The sequence below is a fragment of the Crinia signifera genome, chromosome 1, assembly GCF_055691185.1.
Source record: "Crinia signifera chromosome 1, ASM5569118v1, whole genome shotgun sequence".
Taxonomy (NCBI): Eukaryota; Metazoa; Chordata; class Amphibia; order Anura; family Myobatrachidae; genus Crinia; species Crinia signifera.
In genome coordinates, this window is record NC_139217.1 from 84,243,447 (window position 1) to 84,270,822 (window position 27,376).

Sequence of the window (27,376 nt, forward strand, 5' to 3'; positions counted from 1 at the left end):
AGTAGTGTTTTACAAAGTATACTGGTATTTTGTGCATAGCACTGGCTGATGATGCTATTTAGCGTGTGTTTTAGGGCAAGGAGAAAGGCATATTAGATCCGATAAATTAATCTAATGATGAACCTTCATGGGAGACATTTAAAAAAAATAAACATTTTGGGCTGCACAGTGGTTAGCTTTGCTACCTCAGAGTGCTGGGGCCCATAGACTGCAGGGGCTGGCACTTCCCACACTGAAGAGGAGAGCCCTTTGTCCCTGGTCCTGGCATCTGCACAATGTGGCTGACAGCCCCAGCCTTGGAGCTGTTAGCCCTATTGCGCACAAGCAGAGGCTTGAGTACACATGTGCAAACTCCCAACTTCTTTGGACTGCACGGAATACAGCCCATAGAAGCCAGCTAGGGCAGCACGGTAAGGCAGGGAATGGCTCCCTACAGGAAGCCAGCTCTTTACTTATCACAGCCCGGACTGGCAGTTCCAGGAATACCTCCCAATGAGATTGCCTGTAGTTTCTGTGATTGACATGATTGACATGTAGGACTTCCAATAGGAAGTCACAGCCGGTCACAGTGTAGCCAGTGCAGTCACGGACTGCTTCTGGCTTCACTGACACTAAGTGGGTGGCAGATTTTACCTTGACTGATCGTTAACCAAGACACTGTAAGCCAGGTGTAAGGAACCTTCGGCCCTCCAGCTGCTGTTGAACTACACATCCTTGCAACAGTTTTAGCAGGGCCAAAAGTCTAGCAGGGCATGCCTGCTGAAGGGCAACCTAGGCACGCATTTGGCGTCCAGCAGGTCCCAAGTGGCCCCATAAAGATATCCTTGCCGTACAATATGTTCTCAGAGAAGCATTGCACGACTACCGCGTGACTTCATGACATCACATGGACCTACCCACACTCCCAAAATCCCTTTGCTGTTCTGTAATAGGGTAAAAAAAATTGGATGTACAAAATTGTTTCATCCACTGTATGTGGGCAGTCAGTTTACTTTACATGTCACACAGGTATTACGCCTTATTCCAAAAGACCTACAAACTCTTTCAGATTAATATGCAGTGCTGAGCATTTATCGGTAGTGTTATGGATTGTTTGACGACAGACCCAAACCAGTACCTTGCATGTGATTTATCGCATGTAACTCCAGGGGCACTGCAGGTGGAGGGAGCCAGGAGCTGGGTGGGGGGACGAAGAGAGCCGGGCAGAGGAAGCTGGGAGCCGGGCAGTGGGAGCCGGGCTGCAGGAGAATACAGAAAAACCCATACAAATAAATGGGCAGCCCTTTGTCCCCCTGCCTGGCCCTCAGCATCCCTCCGCATGGCCAGGCAGAGGGAGCCATGATGTTCTGCTAATGGCTGCACATAACATTTATCTTATTGATTTGGACCGATTTCTCTGCCCAATCTGCCGGAATTTGGTGAAATCTGGCCCAAATTGCATAGTGCCTGGGGGCCTTAAGTGTGGCGTTTGCAAGTTCACTCTGTATCCAACTAGGTGTCTTCAAGATGCATCCGCTTTAACCATCAGCTCATTATGATCATTTTCTTTCTTTTCTTTTGAATCTCGGACTACACTACATCCCACCCAATGGGTTGACCAGTGACCCCCATTGGTACCCATCTGAGGTTATCAGTTGAGCAGTAAGGTCTAGCAGTAGAAGCAAAACTATGATCTCTCCATTTGCAGGTACTGGATCCAGTAGTTATAAAAGCTTTACCAAGCCAACCCAGAGCCCTTACTATTTTGGTATCTCTGTGCCATCAGCACATAGGCATATAAGATATCTGCACTAATTCAGTACAGACAGTACTCTTACAAAGCTACCAGTGCCTGCTGGTACTTTAGGACAACCTTACAGATGGAGCAGCTCTCAATGGAGCTGCTCCTGGCGATTCTATCGATACCAGCTGCCAGAGGGGTGCACACGCGCACACGCTTGCGTGCCCTGTTCTGTCGGAGCCCTCCACCGCCCTCCCCACTGCCTCAGCAGCTCCCCTAGCCTGCCCGCACTCCCTGCCTATCTCCCGAAAGTGGAGACGGACAGGGAAGCCGCCTTGCTGACGGGGATGTGTGAGCGAGTGAGAAGCTAGAGCGTCACTTTCAGATGGAGCTCCTGTCCGCCAGCCTGTAGGCTGGCTGACAGGCGCTACATCTGTACTTTGCTGTTTCATTCAATGTACATCATGTCAGCAAATGCCCCTAGGTTAAATGTCGAAAGAGTCAATCTGGGTGGAATTTTTTCTGTGATACAGGTTCGGAATAGACATTATGACATGAGATAAATAGAGGTGTACAGTAAATTCAACTTTTTGTGACCTTTAGAGGGGATAGGAGCTCTGGAAACATACATGATTTATGTGATGGATAGGAAATTACTGTCTATACCATATAATAACATTATTTTTGCAATTAAGTGCAGTTTTTGCCTGTCACTGTCTATTTTGCACTACAAGATAAATGTTGTGTAGTCTGAATAAGACAGCACTGCCAGCAGCTTTCTGAATATATGCCTGTTTGTTGTCCTATTGTAGGCACCTTCTGGGTACAAACACTATTAATTATTAATACAGCTGGGAATCAATAAGTAATGTCTGGATTTCTAGTAGGTTTTGATTTTTACTATGCTCTGTGTATAATTTTTACTTCTGTGGCTGAAACTTTACAGAGTGACATACAGCAGGCAGTGTTACAGCAATGTACAAGATCATTAAAATGATAAAAGTTGTCCTTATAAATACTGTATAAAGTTTCTGTGATGAATTGGCTGAGGAACTACTCTACTTTCCCACACCAAAATTGTTCTTCAGTTTCTTAACCATTTTATTGGCAAAGCCTGATAATACCCCTTTTACATCAAAATCCCGGATCTGACCCGGTGTTTGAAACATGGTTCCAATCCGAGTCGGATCTGAGATTTTTCCCGTGTACACTGCAGTACCGACCCGCATTGTAAACGGGGCAGCGCTTGGAGATTACATCATCTCCAAGTGTTGGGACCTCCGATTGCCCCGCCGAGACTGCCAATCGCCACACTGGGGGCAAACCCAGCCCGCAGCCTCTGTGCTCCACTAGCCCCCCATCTGCGAGGCATATATTCACCTCCTTCCTGCCTCCGCTGCTGTCAGCAGTCATCATCGTGTTTTGGTTTTGGCAAAACCACCCTGTTTTGGTTCAGATTCAGATTTTGGTTCTGTTATTCAAGGAAAACGATAATCATTGATAAAAAAAAAGAATTCAAATCTATAACTACAGGTGAATTCATGTAATTTTTGAACTCCAAACCCCGAAATTGAGATTTAAGATCCAAATTCTGAACAAGAGAGGGTGGAGAGATCTAGACTGCATTCTGGTTCCGTTAGGACCAGAGCAGAATTCTAGTGGATTCAGAATTCTGGAGAACCAAACCACAATTATTTATAATGGTAGTACTGTTACCTGGCTTTGGGTACACGTGTTGTGATGCCAGAGCTGTTAGTACATTTTAAGGGCCCCTTACACTTGTAAGATGTTGTGAGATTTGATCCAATTCAGGTGGATTGAGTCAATTTATCTGACAAAATCTGATGTGCCTGTCTGACAAAATCTGATGTGCCTGATGTGTAGGACACAATCCACAATCCTGTGCCATTGGGTATAACGAAGAGATTGTAAGGGATTGATCCTCCTGCACATAGGATAAATCTTGAGTCAATCAGGTCCAATTTGTTGATCGATAAGTTGAACAAGTGTAACGGGGCTTCTGTTTGCTTTTATTATTTTTTTTTTTTATTCAATGTTTATTTTTTTATACATAGTTTACATAGTAGTTCAGGTTGAAAAAAGATGTACGTCTATCAAGTTAAACCATTTTTAGGACCATTTAGAGGGTATGGCACATTAGGAATTTTTTATTTTCTGGGTAAAGTTTTTGCAAATTATGCATATTTCTTGTACTCCTCAATTTTTTTCCCCAAATATTCGTTGTCCAACCATACTTTAAAGGTATTTATTGTGTCTGCTGACACCACCTCTTCTGGAATAAAGTTCCATACTTTTATTGCCCTAACCGTAGAAAAGCCTTCAAACTAACAAAAGTATAATAAACAATATCATGCCAGAGTGCGTCAGTACGATATATGTTCAAAAACAGAAACAGCAATACAGGTTGAGTATCCCTTATCCAAATATCCGTTATCTAAATTATTCCAAAAACCATATATTTCAGAAAGTGAAAAAAACATGTTCTTGCTAAAAGCACTACCGGGGTCATCTGTAACAGCACTACTGGGGACATGATATGTAACTGCCACTAAATATGTGCAAGAAAATGATTGCTTGGCATTCAAATTCAGTACCTGAGATAGGACACAAACTTTGTTTCATGTTTTATGCACAAATAAAATATATCTGTGTGTATTTCATGTGTTTGATGTGTTTGTACAACATAAATGCAAGATACCTCAAGATACATCACTGAAATATAAAAATGTTCTGAAATAAGGAATAATCTGTTATCCAAAATTCTTCTGGTCCCAAGCATTTTGGAAAAGGGATATTCAACCTGTATAACCAACAGTTAAAAAAATAGATAAACAACAAATTCTTCAAAGGATACATATAACAGTTATATTTTTGCAAGCATAAACAAACCTACAGTAACTAGGAACAAATAATAAAGCATGATATCACATAATATACAGTGTAGACTATATACAGTGTAAGAGATGTAATGTGGGGATATTCTGCTTTTAAAGCAATTTATGTCTAATAACTTAAGCAATCTGTCTCCTGGTTTACATGGTACATTTCATGTCTTACGTACATTGAAGGTTATTGGAGGTCTCTGGATTGCGTCAATATGCAAATACAGTACATCATCACAGCTACATGTGACCTACTACTGCTTATAGCTAAACATCTATTTAAACCTTTCCCTTTTTCTCTTTAGTTTGGTAATATTGCAGTCATTTAGGTTTCATATAACTCCTGAAAAGGGTACATTTGGTTCTTCATGTATTTCAAGTGGAAAATATTTAAATTGACTTTATTAAATACATTGATTTATGCATTGATGCTGATTTATGCTTGTAGCACAGTATTTCAACCCATATGAAGTGTAGTTTTAATAGTCAAGCCTGTTCGTGCAGCTTAAAAGTAATTTGGCTCAGTATTAAACAACTCCATGGAGATACGTGAATTAGGCTATTTTACATCCTGGGGGTGGGGCTTAATGATGGCACGCTCAAGCCCCGCCCCCGAACAGCTGCTGAAAGTCTCCTCTCCGGGCTCTTTGGTGAGAAAAAAAAGTATTTTTATATTCCAATAAGAGTAAAACATCAGGACAATCCATGCAGGTAAATGATAGTGCAGTCAAACAGAGTAAGTTCCATCAAACAATACTTAGGATCAGCGAAGGCACATCATGGACGTCCACAGGTAGCTTATTATATATATATATATATATACATATATATATATATATATATATATATATATATACACACACACACACACACACACACACATATATATATATATATATATATATATATATATATACAGGGCTATTTTTCTGCAGGCTTCAGCAGGAACTGTGGCCCTTATTCTAGTTCACTCTTTCTGACAAAATATTTCTTAGATGGACAAAACCATGTGCACTGCAGGTGAGGCAAGTGTAAAACCCCACTCAAATCGAATTATCTCTGCACAAGTAACACCTGCCTTACCTGCAGTGCACATGGTTTTGTCCATCTAAGAAATATTTTGTCAGAAAGAGTGAACTAGAATAAGGGCCACAGTTCCTGCTGGACCCTGCAGAAAAATAGCCCTGTATATATATATATATATATATATATATATATATATATATATATATATATATATATACTGTATATAGAAAGGACCACACACTGCACTAAATATAATGAGAGTGGAAGCAGCTACCCTGAAGGGATCCCCTGTTAGTTGAGACCAGTTTTTAGAAATGGAAAGGAAGGGGGGGGGGGGGTTCAGGGTGCGCTGGACCTTCTCTTTTTGTACAGAATAAATTCAAATAACAGTAAAAAAATTAGCCCATTAGCCCAACGCGTCTCGTCTTGAGCAAGACTTCATCAGGGGCACGGTATAACAATTGAATGAGATGATCACATGATCTTAGGTTAAGACTGGGGTTCTTCGAGGTAGTGGAATGAACCAAAGATGTTGGGTACTGTAGATCAATAATATATTGATCAAAAAAATTCCACCAGCTGGAGTTTTTTTTATATAATCTGGGAACTACCAGGGTTCTTCAGGCGGGATAGCAGCCTTTAAATTTTGGTGAAGGCGAGAAATGGCACTTGTGCTCTAAAAGAAGAGGTGTGTGCTGCTCAGCTCCACTTTTGGAGCTGAGCAGTACACACCTCTTCTTTTAGAGCACAAGTGCCATTTCTCGCCTTCACCAAAGTTTAAAGGCCGCTATCCCGCCTGAAGAACCCCGGTAGTTCTCTGATTATATAAAAAAAAAAAACTCCAGCTGGTGGAATTGGTTTTCAATGCTACTGCTAATCCCTGTGGCCAGTTTTACTAAATTTTTTTTTTTTTACTGTTTTTGAATTTATTCTGTACAATAAGAGAAGGACGAGCGCACCCTGAAACCCCCCTTTTCTTTCTTTCCTTATATATATATATATATATATATATATATATATATATATATATATATATATATATATATATATATAGGTAACTTGCGTCCGGCACTCCCGTTCTTACTTGTTGCAAACGTTGCCGGGTGCCTCCAAAGGTATTGTATATGTCTGGGGATGCTGCGGCACTCTCGGTCTTCAATGAAATAATCACACTGTAAACTAGTGTTGCTTCAACGTTTCGGTCTTTATTTTACAAGACCTTCATCCTGATGAAGGTCTTGTAAAATAAAGACCGAAACGTTGAAGCAACACTAGTTTACAGTGTGATTATTTCATTGAAGACCGAGAGTGCCGCAGCATCCCCAGACATATATATATATATATATATATATATATATATATATATATATATATACACCCAACCTATGTATACTGCCCATAAATCATCTACATTTCCTGTCCTGCCAAACAATCACATGTTTGTGGTGCGGTTGCATTTTTGTGTCTGCAAATATTATCACTTTCCACAAAATCTGTGCACAGTCTAGCTAGTAAATATAGGTTTATAGATGCTTATGCAGACTTACACATGAATATTATCACTGCACATGCTCCGTAGCTGAGCATGTCCATGTATAGGCAATGCGTCATACACCTTACAGTCCTGTAGGCTGTGCTGAGTGAGGGAGTGTTAAGGGCGGGTAGAAGGATTAGCAGGCTATGCAGACATCTATCTGATTGTACACAGATCTTTTGCACCATTTATAGGGTTGGTAGCAAGTGCGTTACTTATCTTTCCCCAAGATAATAGGGTGAGTAGATTAGTGTAACTCTGAATATAGGTGAATTTGTCTCATGTAAAGAGTACTTGGTAGCTGAACCCAACTAAGTTTCAGATATATAGGGCCAGATGTATCATGCTTCAAAAAGTGATAAAGTGGAAAGTGATAAAGAACCAGCCAATGAGCTCCTACCTATCATTGTTCAACCCAGCCTGCAGGGCAGCCATAAGGGGGGCACTGCGGGGACTCCAGTCCTGGGCCCAGATCGAAAGATGGCCCAGGACTGGACTTTATAAAGTATAATTTGTCATACATAAAAATCACATTTCCCATAAAGCAATGTAGAGGTTGAGTAGTACGGCCAGTGCTGCAGACACCGGAGGTCTCACCAGGCCTTCCACGTGCTCAAGAAAGGGAAGGGGGACCCTACCTATTTTGTCAGCTCCGGGCCCCACAATTTCTGATGACAGCCCTGCCAGCCTGTAACATGGCAGTTAAGAGCTGATTGGCTGGTTGTTTATCACTCGCCATTTTACCACTTTTTGAAGCTTGATACATCTGGCCCATAGTGTTTTATTATTACTCAGCCCTATTAACTGGAGGGTATTTACTGCTGTATGATCATCGTAAATCATGACAACATACTAGAATTGAAACCGCATTGCATTAAGTACCTGCAGTGAAATAATGGAGGCATCAGTGATAGCATGGCACAAGAATTATGTGATCAATTGAAATCCACCATTTATCTTGAAAGACCAATTTATTGCAACCCTAGCTGGTAGATAATCATACGAACATTTCATATCTCTTCTTTAGTCTCTAGGTCAGGGATGGGGAACCTTCGGCCCTCCAACTGTTGTGGAACTACATATCCCAGCATGCCCTGTTACAGTTTTGCTATGTGGCCATGCTACAACTGTTGCAGGGCATGCTGGGATGTGTAGTTAAACAACAGCTGGAGGGCCGAAGGTTCCCTATCCCTGCTCTAGGTTATGTCTTGTGTAAGGGGACATGTTCCGTGTTCTGTTTGACATGCTCTGTCCATGTAACAGTGATGAAAACATTCTGTGCATTCAAAAGTCCATGTTGCTCATTTGTCTGTCTTCATGTCCTCTCAGTCGTCTGTCGTGCACCCTTTGCTGCAACTCGTTCCCCAGCTTTATGACAGAAGGATGAAGAGATTCAATACTGAAGTATGTAACTTTTTAATTTGCATTTATACAATGATTGCCATGAGCTGTTTCTACTTTTACTTTAAAGGTCTTGAAAGGATGAAAATGATCAGATAACAAAACTGATAGAAATGTTATTTACTGTGAGCTGATTGTATTGGTTTTCATCATAAATTCTTATTTATCAAATATGGGGTCATTTAGTTGCCAACACGTTATGTGCCATTCCAGAATGGCAATTGCACCTGCCAGCATCACAAGTTTTCCCTCACACTCCACCAGACGCACAAGGGAAAACTGTGAGGTTGACACTACCGTAAGTAGCTGAAATAGAGAGGAATATATCTGGTACCGGAGTAACCTTAGTTGTAACCTGATAAAATGTGTCTGTGACACAGTGCTGTGACTGGACAGTCCCTTAAAGCCCCCATACACTATGCCAAGGGATCTCATGTGGTCCTTTTGCATATGATGTATGGAATGCAATACAATTAACTGCCCCAGGTTACGATGTATCCTTGTGGCAGCCATGATGATCTCCGGATCCAATCTGATGTGCAACCTTTTACTCAAATGATGAGCTAAGCTGCTAAGGTAGAATGACCAAACAGAGTGAACGCCAAGAAACATACAATGATAGCCATGGATAAACAAATTACACAATAAAGCATTTTCTCTAGTACAGACAATAATTGATGAAAATAAATAAATGTAAAACAGTATATTATTATAAAATAGGATGCAAATAGGATGTAATCATTGATATCCCTAAAATATTCCTAAAATAAAGCATAAAATGAAAAAATCGCAGTATACAGGCAACTGAACTACTATAACTAGCTGATACTGTAAGTACACTTCCCACTTAATTGAAAAGTTAGTTTATGGGGATAATGTACAAAAGTAAATACATAAATCATGTGTTTTTTTGGTTTTGACTGATATCAATACATTTATGATCACATGCAAGGTGAACAACTGCTAATGATCTTACAGCCCTGTCTGCAGGGCCGGCGCCACCACTAGGCAGCTCTAGGCATTTGCCTAGGGCGCCGGCACCTGGAGGGCGGCAGTTCGCCCCTCACCCCCTGCACTGTGGTACCTGCGTAAAAAAAACTTCTGTCCCCGGCGTCCCTGCTGAGTGCTGGTGTAGGGGTGTCCGTGCCGCCGGGGGAGCCTGCGGCGCTGTTATCGTGTATACGCTTGTCGCGCCCGGCGGGGTCCCTACAGAGCATAGAAAATAACGCCGCGCGCATAGCGCTAGTTATTTTCTATGCTCTGTAGGGACCCCGCCGGGCGCGACAAGCGTATACACGATAACAGCGCCGCAGGCTCCCCCGGCGGCACGGACACCCCTACACCAGCACTCAGCAGGGACGCCGGGGACAGAAGTTTTTTTTACGCAGGTACCAACCAAGACCCCCCCAGACCCCCGACCCCCCCCCCCCCCCCCCCCCCGCCCGGCACCGGGGCGCCCCCACCCCGACTCGCCTGGGGCGCTCCGGTGCCTTGCACCGGCCCTGCCTGTCTGTATACAATCTATGTTATAACTGTGCATCTTGTAACCAAGTTACTATAGCTTGTGTAAATTAGACTGTGGTATAATACAGTAGGTTGCCATTAATCACGTCACAGTTCATTATGTGGACTAAACTGTCCACATGATAACATGTCAACAAGCCATCCCTGGTAGTCTAATGGCAACTTACCTGGTGCTGACAGCAGCAGCAGCTTCCGATTCTTGACGGTTGTGTGCTGATGGAGATATGTGACAAGTGGCATACTGTTGAGTATTCTCCGCATAACTCTACTCCCTTCCCTTAACCCCACCCCTAGCACCTAACCATTATCTCCCCTGCTCTGTATCTTAACCCTAACCTCCCCTTTGTGCTTCACTATAACCTTTCGCTCCAGCAGTCTAACCCTATAATTGACATTCTCAGTTTGCCAGAATTTTTACATCAACATTTCAGTTGAACTTTAATCAACATTTTGAGGATGTTCACATGATGCCTTTCAATATTTTAACAGTGTCGGCAATGGCATCATAATTAACGACACTGTGGTGTTGACAATGACATGACTGCATCCTCTTAGTTTGTGCTTTAGGCAGTTTTCCCAAATTTCCACTGTATTGCTGCTTGGCCCTCAGGCTCTTATTTTAAACACATTTGGTAAATGTAAAAGATGAAAGTAAATGTGTGTTTTTCCCCATCCAGTTTTTTTACATTACATAATTACGCCTTTAAAATGAGTTCTGCAGGATGGATACATAATAAAGTACACAAAGGCCTTAGAACCCTGAATATCTACTATATATATGTGCAAGAAATAGGAGCGTAGAGGGCGCTGTTAAAAGTACCACCACCTTCAATTATTAGGTTGAGGTGAACAATGATACAAGGATATACAAATCAATAACATTTATTAAAAATGAGAAGACATCTGTTTGATTCCAATTCAATTGATGGATAACCGCAAGGACAGAGGTTCTGTCCTTGCGGTTATCCATCAATTGAATTGAATTGGAATCAAACAAATGTCTCTCATTTTTAATAAATATTATTGATTTGTATATCCTTGTATCATTGTTCACCTCAAACTAATAATTGAAGGTGGTGGTACTTTTAACAGCGCCCTCTACGCTCCTATTTCTTGTTTCTATTTCGTCTCCCACTAACAGGGGAGATTCTGTAGAGGTAGCAGCTCTTAACTATTGGAAGCGCAATCAGGGTCAACCCCTTTTTTGTATATATATATATATATATATATGCTATGGATAAAAGGCGCCACTTGTGCTATTTGCGTATAAAAAACAATAATATTCCCTTTGGTTATATAGGGTGTCTGCCAATCTTTAAATAAAAGTAAGGGTATGTTACTCAAAAATGAAATTAAAAGTAATGTATAAAGATATCGGCGACTAATTATTGTAAAAGAGCTAGAATATATATATATATATATAAAAGGCTGGTTTATAGATATAAAAAATTTTTATTAGTTGACAAATTCGATATAAAAGAGAAACAAGTAAACAATGATCGCTAAAAGAAAAAACAATTTTTAAAAAAAAACTTTTTGGTATAAAAAATTTTTTTAGTAAAAAGACAGGATTCTAAAATAAAATAGAGAAAGGTGCTTATCTTTGGAGTAGGAAGGATTGCCCAACGCGTTTCGTCTTATGTGACTTCTTCAAGGGGTAGGAGACAAGTGAGACCGGGCTGATATTTATACCTATGTACCTGCTCAGATACTTGGTGACATCACTTCCTGTAATTAACTAATCTAAACTGGCTATTACTGTTATAACCTAACCTGGGGATATATCTAGAGTTTATTTAGATACATATAGGGACTGAGAGCATAAACGCTATATTTACAACGAAAATAGAGTTCTCAAAATGCTTTAAAAACATTTATATATACAAAACGCGGCACTTCCGCCACGTTTCCGGCATCCGTTTCGCGCTACTGCGCATGTCCGGCTGCAGGAGCTTCAGAGAGGAGAGGAGGCGACCTTCTATGTTACTGCGCATGCGTCGGCCGGAGATGGTCAGACGGGGCTTCAGTATGCAGCTCTTGTGAGCGAGTCTCTGAATTCTTTCTTTGCTTGCGGCCATTTTCTTGGAGATTAGGCTGATCTCTGCCGATTCTCAGTGTGCCGTTTATTAAATACATAGGGAACAAAGAGGCAAATTAATAGATTGTTTGTGGACATGTAAACCACTAAATAAACGGGTTGACTTAGTATAATGTTTATGGACATATAAACAATTAAATGGACAGGTTGACTTATTTAAATGAGAATCGTTACGTTAGGTGATTCTGATGCTAATTAACAGTGAGCGAGAATGTAAATAATAAGAAGTTGATTAGTGCACCCAGTTATGATATAGCATACATTGGTGTGCAGAATAGTATACGAGTGCAAAGGGGGATCATTTAATTTGTGTCAGTTCAAACTAGTATGTTCAAGGTGCTGGTGTGTTAAAGTGCTACAGTTGGAGTGCTAAAGTGCCTTTTGAAAAAAGGCAGTATTGATTAACCTTAATTAGTTAATAATAATAATAAATATTTGAATAAATAAATAAATAATTAATTAAATAATTAGAGTGCTACAATTAGAGTGCTAAAGTGCATTTTATTAGTAGTAAAGTGCATAATACAATCAATAGGTAATTTATATAAGATATATAAGATTTAGGTATATCATTCCCTCCATTGGTTGTCTGTCTTTAAATTATTACTACAGCACCAGGTTTTCCCAAGGGGTCTCCCATCTTGGTACTAGCCTGGCCCAACACTGCTTAGCTTCCAAGATCGGACGAGATTGGGCGTATCAACGTGTGGTTTGACTGTAGGTTATTATGACGACAATTGGAGTTTGGATATTGGTTGCCAGATATCAGTTTTAAAACAATTTGAATAGTATTACGCACTTCATGAATAAAAGAAAGATTGTGTGGAAGAAAGATAAAAATTCAGTACATTCAAGATTGACCTTATAAAAACGGTGCTATTTCATAGCTGTCATTAAAACCCAGGGGATGTAGTGTGTTCAATTCAAAGATCCAGTACATCTCCCTCTGGGAAAGCTTGTTAGCTAGATCGCCACCTCTTGGTCCCAATTTGACCCATTCGATGGCTTTAAATGTCATTCCTTCTGGATTCGCATTGTGCTGGGTTTCGAAGTGTTTATATAGAGCATGATTGTCAATCTTGTTTTTAATGTTCCGGCTATGTTCTTGAATTCGCAGTTTCAGAGGTCTTTTAGTCTTGCCCACGTATTTCAGGTGACATGGACATTCCAGAAGATATATTACCGATGAGGTGTTGCAGTTCATAAAGTCTTTTATAATGTATTCCTTACTGTCATTGTGGTTAGTGAATTTTTTCCTGTTCGGATGAACATACCTACAAATGTTGCATTTTCCGCACTTGTAGGCACCTGTGCATTTTATTCCGGGATTCGTTTGTGTTCGCTTTGATGTAATTAGACTGGGTGCCAGGATGTCCTTCAGATTCTTTGATTTTTTAAAAATAATCTCAGGGTTGGGTGGGAGTATTTCTTTCAAGATAGGGTCCATCAGCAGCAGGTTCCAATGTTTCTTCAAACTTTGTTTGATCTTATTTTCATGTTGGTTGTATGTAGTAATGAAAGCTACTGACTCCTTTCTCTCATTTTTTCTCTTGTATTCCAGCAAATCTTCTCTTTTGACCTTATTGACTTTGGTTCTTGCTTTCTGTATGATCTCGTTAGGGTATTCTTTCTCTTCAAATCTTTTTCTATACATCTCCAGTTGCATCTCACAGTCCTCAGCCTGGTTGCAATTTCTTTTGATGCGATTGAATTGAGAGTAGGGGATGTTCTCTTTCCATTTACGGAGGTGGTTGCTCTTGAAATGCAAATAGCTGTTAGTGTCCACCTTCTTAATGAAGTTTTTTGTTATTACTTCTGACTCATCTCCTATCAGAACCAAATCTAGGAACTCAATCTTTGTTTTATCAATGCTGGATGTGAAGCGTAGATTCATGTTGTTATCTTCTATATATTTGAGGAACTCTAAAAATGAATTTTCATTACCTTCCCATACAATTAAAATGTCATCAATATATCTTTTGTAAAATCTGATGTTGTCCTTAAAAGTATGGTCCGTGTAAATAAAACGTTTCTCCCAACTTCCCATAAAAAGATTCGCGAAACTGGGCGCAAAAGTAGTCCCCATTGCAGTACCACATCTTTGGAGATAAAACTGGTCCAGGAATTTAAAATAGTTATGGCTTAAAATGAATTTCATTGTATCACATATGAACGTCTTATGTTGTGGAGTCAAGGTGTCGTCCTCTTCCAGAAATTCTTCACAGGCTTCAATTCCCAGTTTGTGGTCAATGCAAGTATATAGTGACTGAACGTCTATCGTGGCCCAATAAAAGGATTCTTTCCATTTAAAATCTTTTAAAAGGTTTAAAACAGTGGTGGTATCTTTCAAGTATGCTGGCAATTTCTTTACGTATTTGCTCAAGAAGATATCAACGTATTCCGACAGGTTCGAAGTTAAGGAATCTATCCCCGCTACTATCGGGCGTCCAGGTGGATTTTCCAAAGACTTATGAATCTTCGGCAGGAAGTAGAAGATGGGGGTAATCGGACTTGACCTCATTAGGTATTGGTACTCCTCTTTAGTTAGAACTTTCTCACGTAGTCCTTGTAATAAGAGGGTTCTGAGTTCCTCAATGTATTCATCCTTTGGATCTTGACTAAGGGCTGAGTATGAAACTGTATCTCCCAGTAGTCTGTTGGCCTCTGTTATGTATGCTTCACGATCCATAATAACGAGTCCTCCCCCTTTATCTGCTTGTTTCAAGATTATCTCTGTGTTGTTTTTAAGGTGCTTCAGTGCTTCTCTTTCCGTATTGGTTAAATTCTTTTTTATAATTGGTTCCATTGCTTCTTCACACAGGTCTTTCTTCACTAGGTCATGAAAGATCCCAATGTTGTTGCCCTTGGATTCGATGGGATAATATTTAGATACAGGTTTTAGGCCCGAATTCGATCTGTTTTCATAGTTTTGTATACTAGCATTTTCTTTCCTCGCAAAATGTCTTTTCAGCGTCAGTTTTCTTACGAACTTATTCAAGTCAATATATGTTTCAAATTTATTCATGCCTCCCGTAGGGGCGAAGGATAGACCTCTATTGAGAAGGGTGGTTTCTGCTTCGGTTAAAACATGCTTTGAGAGATTAAAAATTCCTTTTGGTTGTGTCCTTATTGGAGTGTTCTTTTTTTGGGGTCTCTCCCTCCTACCGCCCCTCTTTCCTCTTCCTCTAAAAATCTTCTTTTTAGAGGGGATGCTATTCTTATGTCTTCCTTCACTGTCTGTCTCATTGTTTCCCGGACCCTTGTTGCTGTGTCCGAAGATAAAAAATCCTCCTGTTCTCCTGTGGATTTGAGTCTCTGTAGAGGTGTAAATCTGTTGAAGGTCCTCCAATGTGGGGTTTTTGGAGATTCGGTATTCCTAGTGTTGAATTTTCGATTCGTGTTCTTGGTTAGCTGGTAAGTAGGTCTTTGATAATTTCTCTGCTGGTTAGGTGCATTAGCAAATCTGCTCCAATTCTTAACTTTGCCTTGATCGTAATCATGCTTGTCTCTTTGGAATTTCTTCTCCTTATTTTTAATTACTTCCTCCTCCATTCTTTCCAATTTTTTGTTCAGCACTTTCTCATTGATTTTGTAGTCCTCATTGTCTTTGTGTGTTTCTAGTGTACTTTCTTTGTTTTTAATCTCTTCTTCAAGTAGAATTAAGGATTTCTTTTTTTCGGTTACTATTAATCTCATTAAGTCCATTGAGCAATTGTGCAAAATTGCATCCCATTTATTTATAAATTCTGGGTCTGTATTGCCAAAAGTTGGTTGCTTATTTACTCTAAGACCCCTTGGGATTCTGTTTACTGAGAGGTATTGCTCTAGTCCTTTAATGTCCCACCAAGTTTTCATTTCCTTGGCTAGCAATCTTTCCATTGACCAGAATTTGTCATCTAAATCCTCTGTATTTATAGATTCAGTTATCACTTCAGTTTCACAAAAGATTTTTTGGCACCAATCATTCCTCTTGTTGGTGCGTTCATTAGCTCTGAACATGGTCCGAAGTACTTGGCACCAGGCAGCCTTTCAAAAAATACCTGGAAAGTGTCTATATGCTATGGATAAAAGGCGCCACTTGTGCTATTTGCGTATAAAAAACAATAATATTCCCTTCGGACCATGTTCAGAGCTAATGAACGCACCAACAAGAGGAATGATTGGTGCCAAAAAATCTTTTGTGAAACTGAAGTGATAACTGAATCTATAAATACAGAGGATTTAGATGACAAATTCTGGTCAATGGAAAGATTGCTAGCCAAGGAAATGAAAACTTGGTGGGACATTAAAGGACTAGAGCAATACCTCTCAGTAAACAGAATCCCAAGGGGTCTTAGAGTAAATAAGCAACCAACTTTTGGCAATACAGACCCAGAATTTATAAATAAATGGGATGCAATTTTGCACAATTGCTCAATGGACTTAATGAGATTAATAGTAACCGAAAAAAAGAAATCCTTAATTCTACTTGAAGAAGAGATTAAAAACAAAGAAAGTACACTAGAAACACACAAAGACAATGAGGACTACAAAATCAATGAGAAAGTGCTGAACAAAAAATTGGAAAGAATGGAGGAGGAAGTAATTAAAAATAAGGAGAAGAAATTCCAAAGAGACAAGCATGATTACGATCAAGGCAAAGTTAAGAATTGGAGCAGATTTGCTAATGCACCTAACCAGCAGAGAAATTATCAAAGACCTACTTACCAGCTAACCAAGAACACGAATCGAAAATTCAACACTAGGAATACCGAATCTCCAAAAACCCCACATTGGAGGACCTTCAACAGATTTACACCTCTACAGAGACTCAAATCCACAGGAGAACAGGAGGATTTTTTATCTTCGGACACAGCAACAAGGGTCCGGGAAACAATGAGACAGACAGTGAAGGAAGACATAAGAATAGCATCCCCTCTAAAAAGAAGATTTTTAGAGGAAGAGGAAAGAGGGGCGGTAGGAGGGAGAGACCCCAAAAAAAGAACACTCCAATAAGGACACAACCAAAAGGAATTTTTAATCTCTCAAAGCATGTTTTAACCGAAGCAGAAACCACCCTTCTCAATAGAGGTCTATCCTTCGCCCCTACGGGAGGCATGAATAAATTTGAAACATATATTGACTTGAATAAGTTCGTAAGAAAACTGACGCTGAAAAGACATTTTGCGAGGAAAGAAAATGCTAGTATACAAAACTATGAAAACAGATCGAATTCGGGCCTAAAACCTGTATCTAAATATTATCCCATCGAATCCAAGGGCAACAACATTGGGATCTTTCATGACCTAGTGAAGAAAGACCTGTGTGAAGAAGCAATGGAACCAATTATAAAAAAGAATTTAACCAATACGGAAAGAGAAGCACTGAAGCACCTTAAAAACAACACAGAGATAATCTTGAAACAAGCAGATAAAGGGGGAGGACTCGTTATTATGGATCGTGAAGCATACATAACAGAGGCCAACAGACTACTGGGAGATACAGTTTCATACTCAGCCCTTAGTCAAGATCCAAAGGATGAATACATTGAGGAACTCAGAACCCTCTTATTACAAGGACTACGTGAGAAAGTTCTAACTAAAGAGGAGTACCAATACCTAATGAGGTCAAGTCCGATTACCCCCATCTTCTACTTCCTGCCGAAGATTCATAAGTCTTTGGAAAATCCACCTGGACGCCCGATAGTAGCGGGGATAGATTCCTTAACTTCGAACCTGTCGGAATACGTTGATATCTTCTTGAGCAAATACGTAAAGAAATTGCCAGCATACTTGAAAGATACCACCACTGTTTTAAACCTTTTAAAAGATTTTAAATGGAAAGAATCCTTTTATTGGGCCACGATAGACGTTCAGTCACTATATACTTGCATTGACCACAAACTGGGAATTGAAGCCTGTGAAGAATTTCTGGAAGAGGACGACACCTTGACTCCACAACATAAGACGTTCATATGTGATACAATGAAATTAATTTTAAGCCATAACTATTTTAAATTCCTGGACCAGTTTTATCTCCAAAGATGTGGTACTGCAATGGGGACTACTTTTGCGCCCAGTTTCGCGAATCTTTTTATGGGAAGTTGGGAGAAACGTTTTATTTACACGGACCATACTTTTAAGGACAACATCAGATTTTACAAAAGATATATTGATGACATTTTAATTGTATGGGAAGGTAATGAAAATTCATTTTTAGAGTTCCTCAAATATATAGAAGATAACAACATGAATCTACGCTTCACATCCAGCATTGATAAAACAAAGATTGAGTTCCTAGATTTGGTTCTGATAGGAGATGAGTCAGAAGTAATAACAAAAAACTTCATTAAGAAGGTGGACACTAACAGCTATTTGCATTTCAAGAGCAACCACCTCCGTAAATGGAAAGAGAACATCCCCTACTCTCAATTCAATCGCATCAAAAGAAATTGCAACCAGGCTGAGGACTGTGAGATGCAACTGGAGATGTATAGAAAAAGATTTGAAGAGAAAGAATACCCTAACGAGATCATACAGAAAGCAAGAACCAAAGTCAATAAGGTCAAAAGAGAAGATTTGCTGGAATACAAGAGAAAAAATGAGAGAAAGGAGTCAGTAGCTTTCATTACTACATACAACCAACATGAAAATAAGATCAAACAAAGTTTGAAGAAACATTGGAACCTGCTGCTGATGGACCCTATCTTGAAAGAAATACTCCCACCCAACCCTGAGATTATTTTTAAAAAATCAAAGAATCTGAAGGACATCCTGGCACCCAGTCTAATTACATCAAAGCGAACACAAACGAATCCCGGAATAAAATGCACAGGTGCCTACAAGTGCGGAAAATGCAACATTTGTAGGTATGTTCATCCGAACAGGAAAAAATTCACTAACCACAATGACAGTAAGGAATACATTATAAAAGACTTTATGAACTGCAACACCTCATCGGTAATATATCTTCTGGAATGTCCATGTCACCTGAAATACGTGGGCAAGACTAAAAGACCTCTGAAACTGCGAATTCAAGAACATAGCCGGAACATTAAAAACAAGATTGACAATCATGCTCTATATAAACACTTCGAAACCCAGCACAATGCGAATCCAGAAGGAATGACATTTAAAGCCATCGAATGGGTCAAATTGGGACCAAGAGGTGGCGATCTAGCTAACAAGCTTTCCCAGAGGGAGATGTACTGGATCTTTGAATTGAACACACTACATCCCCTGGGTTTTAATGACAGCTATGAAATAGCACCGTTTTTATAAGGTCAATCTTGAATGTACTGAATTTTTATCTTTCTTCCACACAATCTTTCTTTTATTCATGAAGTGCGTAATACTATTCAAATTGTTTTAAAACTGATATCTGGCAACCAATATCCAAACTCCAATTGTCGTCATAATAACCTACAGTCAAACCACACGTTGATACGCCCAATCTCGTCCGATCTTGGAAGCTAAGCAGTGTTGGGCCAGGCTAGTACCAAGATGGGAGACCCCTTGGGAAAACCTGGTGCTGTAGTAATAATTTAAAGACAGACAACCAATGGAGGGAATGATATACCTAAATCTTATATATCTTATATAAATTACCTATTGATTGTATTATGCACTTTACTACTAATAAAATGCACTTTAGCACTCTAATTGTAGCACTCTAATTATTTAATTAATTATTTATTTATTTATTCAAATATTTATTATTATTATTAACTAATTAAGGTTAATCAATACTGCCTTTTTTCAAAAGGCACTTTAGCACTCCAACTGTAGCACTTTAACACACCAGCACCTTGAACATACTAGTTTGAACTGACACAAATTAAATGATCCCCCTTTGCACTCGTATACTATTCTGCACACCAATGTATGCTATATCATAACTGGGTGCACTAATCAACTTCTTATTATTTACATTCTCGCTCACTGTTAATTAGCATCAGAATCACCTAACGTAACGATTCTCATTTAAATAAGTCAACCTGTCCATTTAATTGTTTATATGTCCATAAACATTATACTAAGTCAACCCGTTTATTTAGTGGTTTACATGTCCACAAACAATCTATTAATTTGCCTCTTTGTTCCCTATGTATTTAATAAACGGCACACTGAGAATCGGCAGAGATCAGCCTAATCTCCAAGAAAATGGCCGCAAGCAAAGAAAGAATTCAGAGACTCGCTCACAAGAGCTGCATACTGAAGCCCCGTCTGACCATCTCCGGCCGACGCATGCGCAGTAACATAGAAGGTCGCCTCCTCTCCTCTCTGAAGCTCCTGCAGCCGGACATGCGCAGTAGCGCGAAACGGATGCCGGAAACGTGGCGGAAGTGCCGCGTTTTGTATATATAAATGTTTTTAAAGCATTTTGAGAACTCTATTTTCGTTGTAAATATAGCGTTTATGCTCTCAGTCCCTATATGTATCTAAATAAACTCTAGATATATCCCCAGGTTAGGTTATAACAGTAATAGCCAGTTTAGATTAGTTAATTACAGGAAGTGATGTCACCAAGTATCTGAGCAGGTACATAGGTATAAATATCAGCCCGGTCTCACTTGTCTCCTACCCTTTGAAGAAGTCACATAAGACGAAACGCGTTGGGCAATCCTTCCTACTCCAAAGATAAGCACCTTTCTCTATTTTATTTTAGAATCCTGTCTTTTTACTAAAAAATTTTTTTATACCAAAAAGTTTTTTTTAAAAAATTGTTTTTTCTTTTAGCGATCATTGTTTACTTGTTTCTCTTTTATATCGAATTTGTCAACTAATAAAATTTTTTTATATCTATAAACCAGCCTTTTATATATATATATTCTAGCTCTTTTACAATAATTAGTCGCCGATATCTTTATACATTACTTTTAATATATATATATATATATATATATATATATATATATATATATATATATATATATATATATATATAGTAAATAACAGCAGGCTGGCACTCTGGGGTCTTGTCAAAAACGAGTTGTATTCACAGCAACAGAAACCAACGTTTCGGGGGTGGTCCCCCTTTGTCAAGGTGTGTGGGTGATATATATATATTTTTTATATATATATATATATGTCACAAACCAAATGTCACGGACCCACCAGTCGCTATATGAGGTATGCCGCCACGAGCAAAGCCTGATTTAGCGCTTTCAAATTGCGCAAGGGGCGTCTTGCCGTACCTGACCACACAATACAATCTATACAAAAAAGTTTTAGCGTTAACCGCCCTTCCGGCTTAAGTACAAAGAACACAAATTCAGAACTGGAATTATGAATGATTTATTCCAAGAAAATACTGATAAAAATGGTTACAAAGGTGATTACAAAGATTTTAAAAGTACACACAATAATAAAACTCCACAAAATAAAAGGGAATTAAAAATGACAGAACTGTATCTTACACCCAAGTACTGATTCTGTAGTGGATGGGGGTTCTCTTTCTCTTCATTTGAGCTCACAAATGAAAAGGAAGTGTCCACTAGCTTCTTATCCTCCTACTCTACTACCTCTCCTCTTGATCCTATACCTGCACAAGTCATTAAAACTCTGTCTCCTGTTCTTATCCCAACTTTAACTAAAATCTGCAATCTCTCTCTTGCTACTGGTACTTTTCCCTCTTTGCTCAAACATGCAGTGATTACTTTCATTCTGAAAAAACACAATTCTGACCCTAACTCTCTCTAACTATCGTCGTTTCTCTCAGCTTCCATGCCTCTCCAAGCTACTGAAGAGACTTGTCTACTCTCGCCTCACACACTTTCTTAACTCTCACACCCTATTAGGCCCACTTCAGTCAGGATTTCATTCTCAACACTCCACTGAGACAGCACTGACTAAAGTGGTGAATGATCTGGTAATTGCCAAGTCTAAAGGCCAGTACTCACTACTTATTCTTCTTGATCTCTCTGCTGCATTTGACACTGTTGATCATACTCTTCTCATACAAACACTGCACTCCCTAGGTCTTAATGATACAGCCCTTTCCTGGTTCACATCTTACCTATTTGATCGCTCTTTCAGTGTTCGCTTATCTGACTCTACTTCCTCTTCGCTACCTCTGTCAGTCGGAGTTCCACAAGGCTCAGTCTTAGATCCTCTGCTTTTCTCAATTTATACCTCCTATCTTGGCAAACTCATCAGCTCTTTTGGATTTCCGTATCATTTCTATGCGGATGATACTCAAATCTATCTATCAACCCCATAGTTGTCACCAGTGGTTTTGGGCCGAGTCTCTGAATGCCTCTCTGCCATTTCATCTTGGATGTCTTCTCGCCATCTCAAACTCAATATTTCCAAAACAGAATTACTTATATTCCCACCAGCTAAGAACAGTTACCATCCTGATATCTCCATCACTGTTGACAACTTGACAATCTACCCTACCCCACAAGCTCGTTGCCTAGGTGTCACCCTTGACTCTGAACTGTCCTTTGTTCCCCACATTCAATCTGTCACCAAATCATGTTACATGTATCTAAAAAACATATCCAAAATATGACACAATCTCATTCAAGACACTACTAAATCTCTAATCCATGCACTCATTGTATCCCGCATTGATTATTGCAAAAGTCTCCTAACCGGTCTTCTCAAGAACAGACTCTTGCCACTGCTAGGCTGATCTTCCTAGCAAGAGGCTCATTGTCTACTGATTCGCTCTGCCAGTCCCTCCATTGGTTAACTGTGTTTTACCATATTCAATATATAACCCTTCTGCTAGCATATAAAGCTATTAACCATTCTGCACCAGCATATATATCTCTTTACTTATTTCACAATATCTCCCATCTTGACCACTCCGCTCTGCAAAAGATCTGTGTCTCTCTTCTGCGTCTCTCTTCACCAGCTCCCATTCACTATTACAGGACATTCATCGGGCTGCTCTAACCCTATGGAATGCCCTTCCATGTACAATAAGACTCTCCACTAGCCTCCAAACTTTCACGCATTCCCTGAAAACTCACCTCTTCAGGCAAGCCTATCATATTTACATAGCACACACATGCACTTATGTATCACATAGCTTCCCTTATGGACCTACAAGCAAAGCTATTACTGGTGCCTGTCCTTGTGTTTCCCTCCTATATCCCTAGAGATTGCAGGGCCCTCTTACCTCCAAGTCTGTCTGTTGACTTGTTACCCATTTTGTTTTAACTCTGTTTACAATTGTAAAGCGCAACGGAATCTGCTGCGTTATATAAGAAACTGTAAATATATATATATATATATATATATATATATATGTGTATGCATAGATGCCGATTTATGTTTTTGCTGGTGGGTGCTCAAGCCAAAAATATAGAGGAGTGGCTTCATGGGGAAGGGGTGTGGCCACAAAATAATACCAATTTATATTACGGAACAGAGTTGTCTCCAATATTCAAATTACGGCAACAGAGTTCCACATACATATATGCCCCCACAGTGCAGGTATATAAATGCCCCCACAGTGCAGGTACATAAATTTCCCCCACAGTGTAGGTACTCCGCGGACAGAATATACTCTTCCCAGCATATTGTTTCCCAGGTGGCGGGTCCGGCGATGTGGGTGCTGCAGCCGCAAATCAGCAAGTTAATATGGCGGCTAAGCAGCGAGACTCGGGCCCGTGGGTGCTCATCAATTTCCATGGGTGCTCAGGCCCTTGAGCACCCACAGAATCGGCACCTATGTGTGTATGTGTGTGTGTGTGTGTGTTCATGTGTCTCTCAAACTCTGCCATATGTTTGCAGTAAGTGAAGCTAGCTTTCGTAGTATTAGCTTCAAACGGGCTTAGTATAATAAGTCATTTTTCGAACTAGTACTGAAAGCAGGAATAATAAGAATCACCTGAACACTTATGCCAAGCATTGAGGCTACTGCTGTATAAACTATTTTTCTGAGTACTGGTAACTTTTTCATAGAAATCATTATCTTTCACATAGGACCTTATTCATGTTTGGAAGTAAAGCAAACAAAACAAGTAACTGTATCTGTGGCAAACCATGTTTCCATGCAAGGGGGCAAATACATTTACATTTTTAGTGCAGAGTAAATACTGTCTCCTTTTGCATGTAGCCCATAAATCGTACTTTCCAACAGGTTAGCATAGCAGGGGGAGTGGCGTGGGATGAGGGAATATGACTGTCTATTGGGGCAGAGCAGGGGGGCATGACCACAAGATCACATCATTGTGGTCCCACCCCAATTTATAAAAAGCAACTGAAGTCCATACAAAACAACCAAACCTGGAAAATATCTATACTGCCATAAAGCCACTTCAATAGGAAAGACATCACAAGTAACTTAAAAAATGGGGTTGTTTTAGAGACGAGCGGTTCGGTTTTCCTGAAGTATGAACACACCTTATCGTATGGGTTCTGAGTTGAAAAAAGTGGCAGTTTATCAATTTTATCAATGATTATGATTTATTTTTTAGCATTTTTAAACTGAACCAAAAATAAAATTTGAACCAAAACATGTGAGAATCCAAAACATGTTGATGAATTGGAACCAAACCCTAAACAAAGGGGACATTCATATATAAAGTTTGTGTACAGTACTTAGCCATAGCTAAGGATGGGTTTTGGAATTTCACTGAAGCTATACTCTTGCTATATTAAGTTTTGATACTGCGGTTCCTTAAGAGAGGAGGAGGGCCGTGTGCAGCCTCCTCTGGCCAGGCCCCCTTCTCTCAGCCAGGAGCAGTGTCCCGCTGCCCAGCGCAATAGATTCTGAGCGCGTATGCGCAGACCTCTGGAACGATGGTGTGGCTGTCATTTTTTTAGTGATTCAGGCAGCACTGCTGCATTCATTGTGGGACTCTGGAAGGTAAGTATTAATAAATGGGAACAGTGTGTGCGATGTGGGCCCCCAAGGGACTCAGGGGCCCATGTGCATCATGTACATTGCACCCATTATAAATATGCCACAGTTGTAATAGTCTAATATCATGTAAAATATTGTCATGTCGTTTATCATCTATATTCTGAACTTTACCTGCTCTGGTCACAGTTCATTTAGTGGCCACACTAATTAAACATTAGCACTCTGGTGGTGCTAATGTTTAATTAGTGTGGCCACTAAATGAACTGTGACCAGAGCAGGTTTTTTTGGCTGAGAGAGAGAGAGAGAGAGCACTTTTCGCCAATCAACGGCAGGCCTGTCTTTACATTTTTTTAAGAAAAATCTGCCACCACTGGCGGCCGGTCCACTCGCACTTCCCGGACAGTGCCCGCCGCGGTGCTCGGTCACCCACACTCCCCGGGCTCTCAGCGCAGCCAGGATCCCGCTGCTGCTCGCCCCTGCACACACCAGCGGATCGGACCAACACATGGGTGGGTGGGTGCTAAAATTTACACGTGGGTGCTAAAATTTACCTGTGATGTGCAGCTGATGGGTCTGATCCGATGGATTGAACTTGCAGCAGGTTCAATCTTTAGGGTCAGACCCGATACACACAGGACAGCGCATCGGGTTGAGTTGGGGGAAATCATCCCAAATCAGATAAGTGTATGGGCACCTTAACACCTACTGTAGTGGATAATCCATTCAGGAGCAAATTGGGTTACCTGAGTTAAAATCAAGGTTTAAAATCCTATTCTCAATTTTTTACAGTTCAGCACCATCACATTTTTTATGTGCAATAAAATGTTACTTGTTTATTCTTTGCCATGTTAAATAAGCACAGAAAATAATTATTTGGTACTTGTGTACTTTCACGGCTCCCACGATGTGCATCGTACAGGGAAAAATCACATCGCATCGCATGCGATCGCATGAGATCGCATGCGATCTGATGCGATGTCATTTTTCACAGAAATTATGGACATGAGTTGACATCATGTAAAATGCACCCCAAATGTAATTTTTCACACTGTACCACCCCCACTATCAATGCCAACCCGAAGCGTGGCGAGCGCAGCGAGCCCGCGAGTGGCGGCGGTACGCGTCCTACGACCTTTTCATACCCACACTATCCACGTCGGCGTGGAGTTGAGAATAGAAAGTGTGGCAAGCGCAGCGCGCCACCGAGCCCGAAGCGTGGCGAGCGCAGCGAGCCCCGCGAGGGGACACGGATACCTGTGAAGCCCGCGAGGGGACACGGATACCTGTGAAGGTATCCGCGTCCCCTCGGGGGGCTCGCTGCGCTCGCAACGCTTCGGGCTCGGTGGCTCGCTGCGCTCGCCACACTTTCTATCCTCAACTCCACGCCGACGTAGATAGTGGGGGTATGAAAAGGTCGTAAGACGCGTACCGCCGCCCCTCGCGGGCTCGCTGCCCTCGCCACGCTTCGGGTTGGCGTTGATAGTGGGGGTGGTACAGTGTAAAAAATTACATTTGGGGTGCATTTTACATGATGTCAACTCATGTCCATTATTTCTGTGAAAAATGACATCGCATCGCATCAGATCGCATGCGATCTCATGCGATCGCATGCGATTTTATAAAAATGCACAAAAACACGGGAAAATCGCATTGCATGCCATCGCATGCCACTACATATGGCATGCGATGGCATGCGATGGGAGCCGTGAAAGTACACAAGTACCAATTATTTTATTCTAATTACATATGTCTGTTTATTTACATACCTCCAACGTTTAGCTCCACCAGATCGGACACACAACCCGTAAGGTGGGCATGATTTTGGATGAAAGGGGAGAGACCTAGAGTGGGTGGGTGTGTCCTTGTGGCAAGGACCTGTGTCTGGCACTTTTTTTTTTTGGGGGGGGGGGGGGGTAGCTCACCCTGAGCAGCTGGACAGTCCCTGAACTGTATAGATGCCGTGTGCGATTGATCCCTATTCAGGGATCATTCAGTGCTTTGCAGAGCTGCTGGTGATTACAGTCTCTACGAACTCTCCCTCCTTCCTCCTGGACACAGCAGCCTGTCATTTAGACAGCGGGACAGGGTCTGAATAGTAGGACTGCCCTGCTGGAATTGGGACATTTGGGAGGTATGAATTGTGACCATGTTACATGGCAGGTATATAAAACAGCAGGGAGTGGTTGTACTGAATCCAGGCCAGATACTAGGTGTGGTCAAGTCTAACACAAGTTTGAATGAAAACTCCTATCAGTTGGTTTTAAATCGCTTTCAGAGACAAGAAACTTTCTTTTCCCCTGATGCTGAACAAGCTGGCCAGGTGATAGGCCTAAAAGTGGTTCGTGTTAGGTGTCCTAGACCTCACTGGT

General features: G+C 40.6%; 1 protein-coding gene and 2 pseudogenes across 4 annotated transcripts in view; 2 read left to right on the forward strand and 1 right to left on the reverse strand.

Moving 5' to 3' along the window:
- NMU (neuromedin U) overlaps nucleotides 1-27,376 on the forward strand; it is a 76,555-nt gene that overhangs the window by 40,274 nt on the left and 8,905 nt on the right. For 2 of the 4 annotated variants that reach the window (XM_083168742.1, XM_083168751.1), the window contains one exon: nucleotides 8,513-8,587. The exons of the other annotated variants lie outside the window; for them this stretch is intronic. In XM_083168742.1, the coding sequence (XP_083024868.1) occupies nucleotides 8,513-8,587 (75 nt within the window). The remainder of the gene's footprint in view (nucleotides 1-8,512; nucleotides 8,588-27,376) is intronic. 4 annotated transcript variants of the gene reach the window in all.
- LOC146036328 (5S ribosomal RNA) lies at nucleotides 12,810-12,929 on the reverse strand (annotated as a pseudogene).
- On the forward strand, nucleotides 19,605-19,724 carry LOC146036332 (5S ribosomal RNA; annotated as a pseudogene).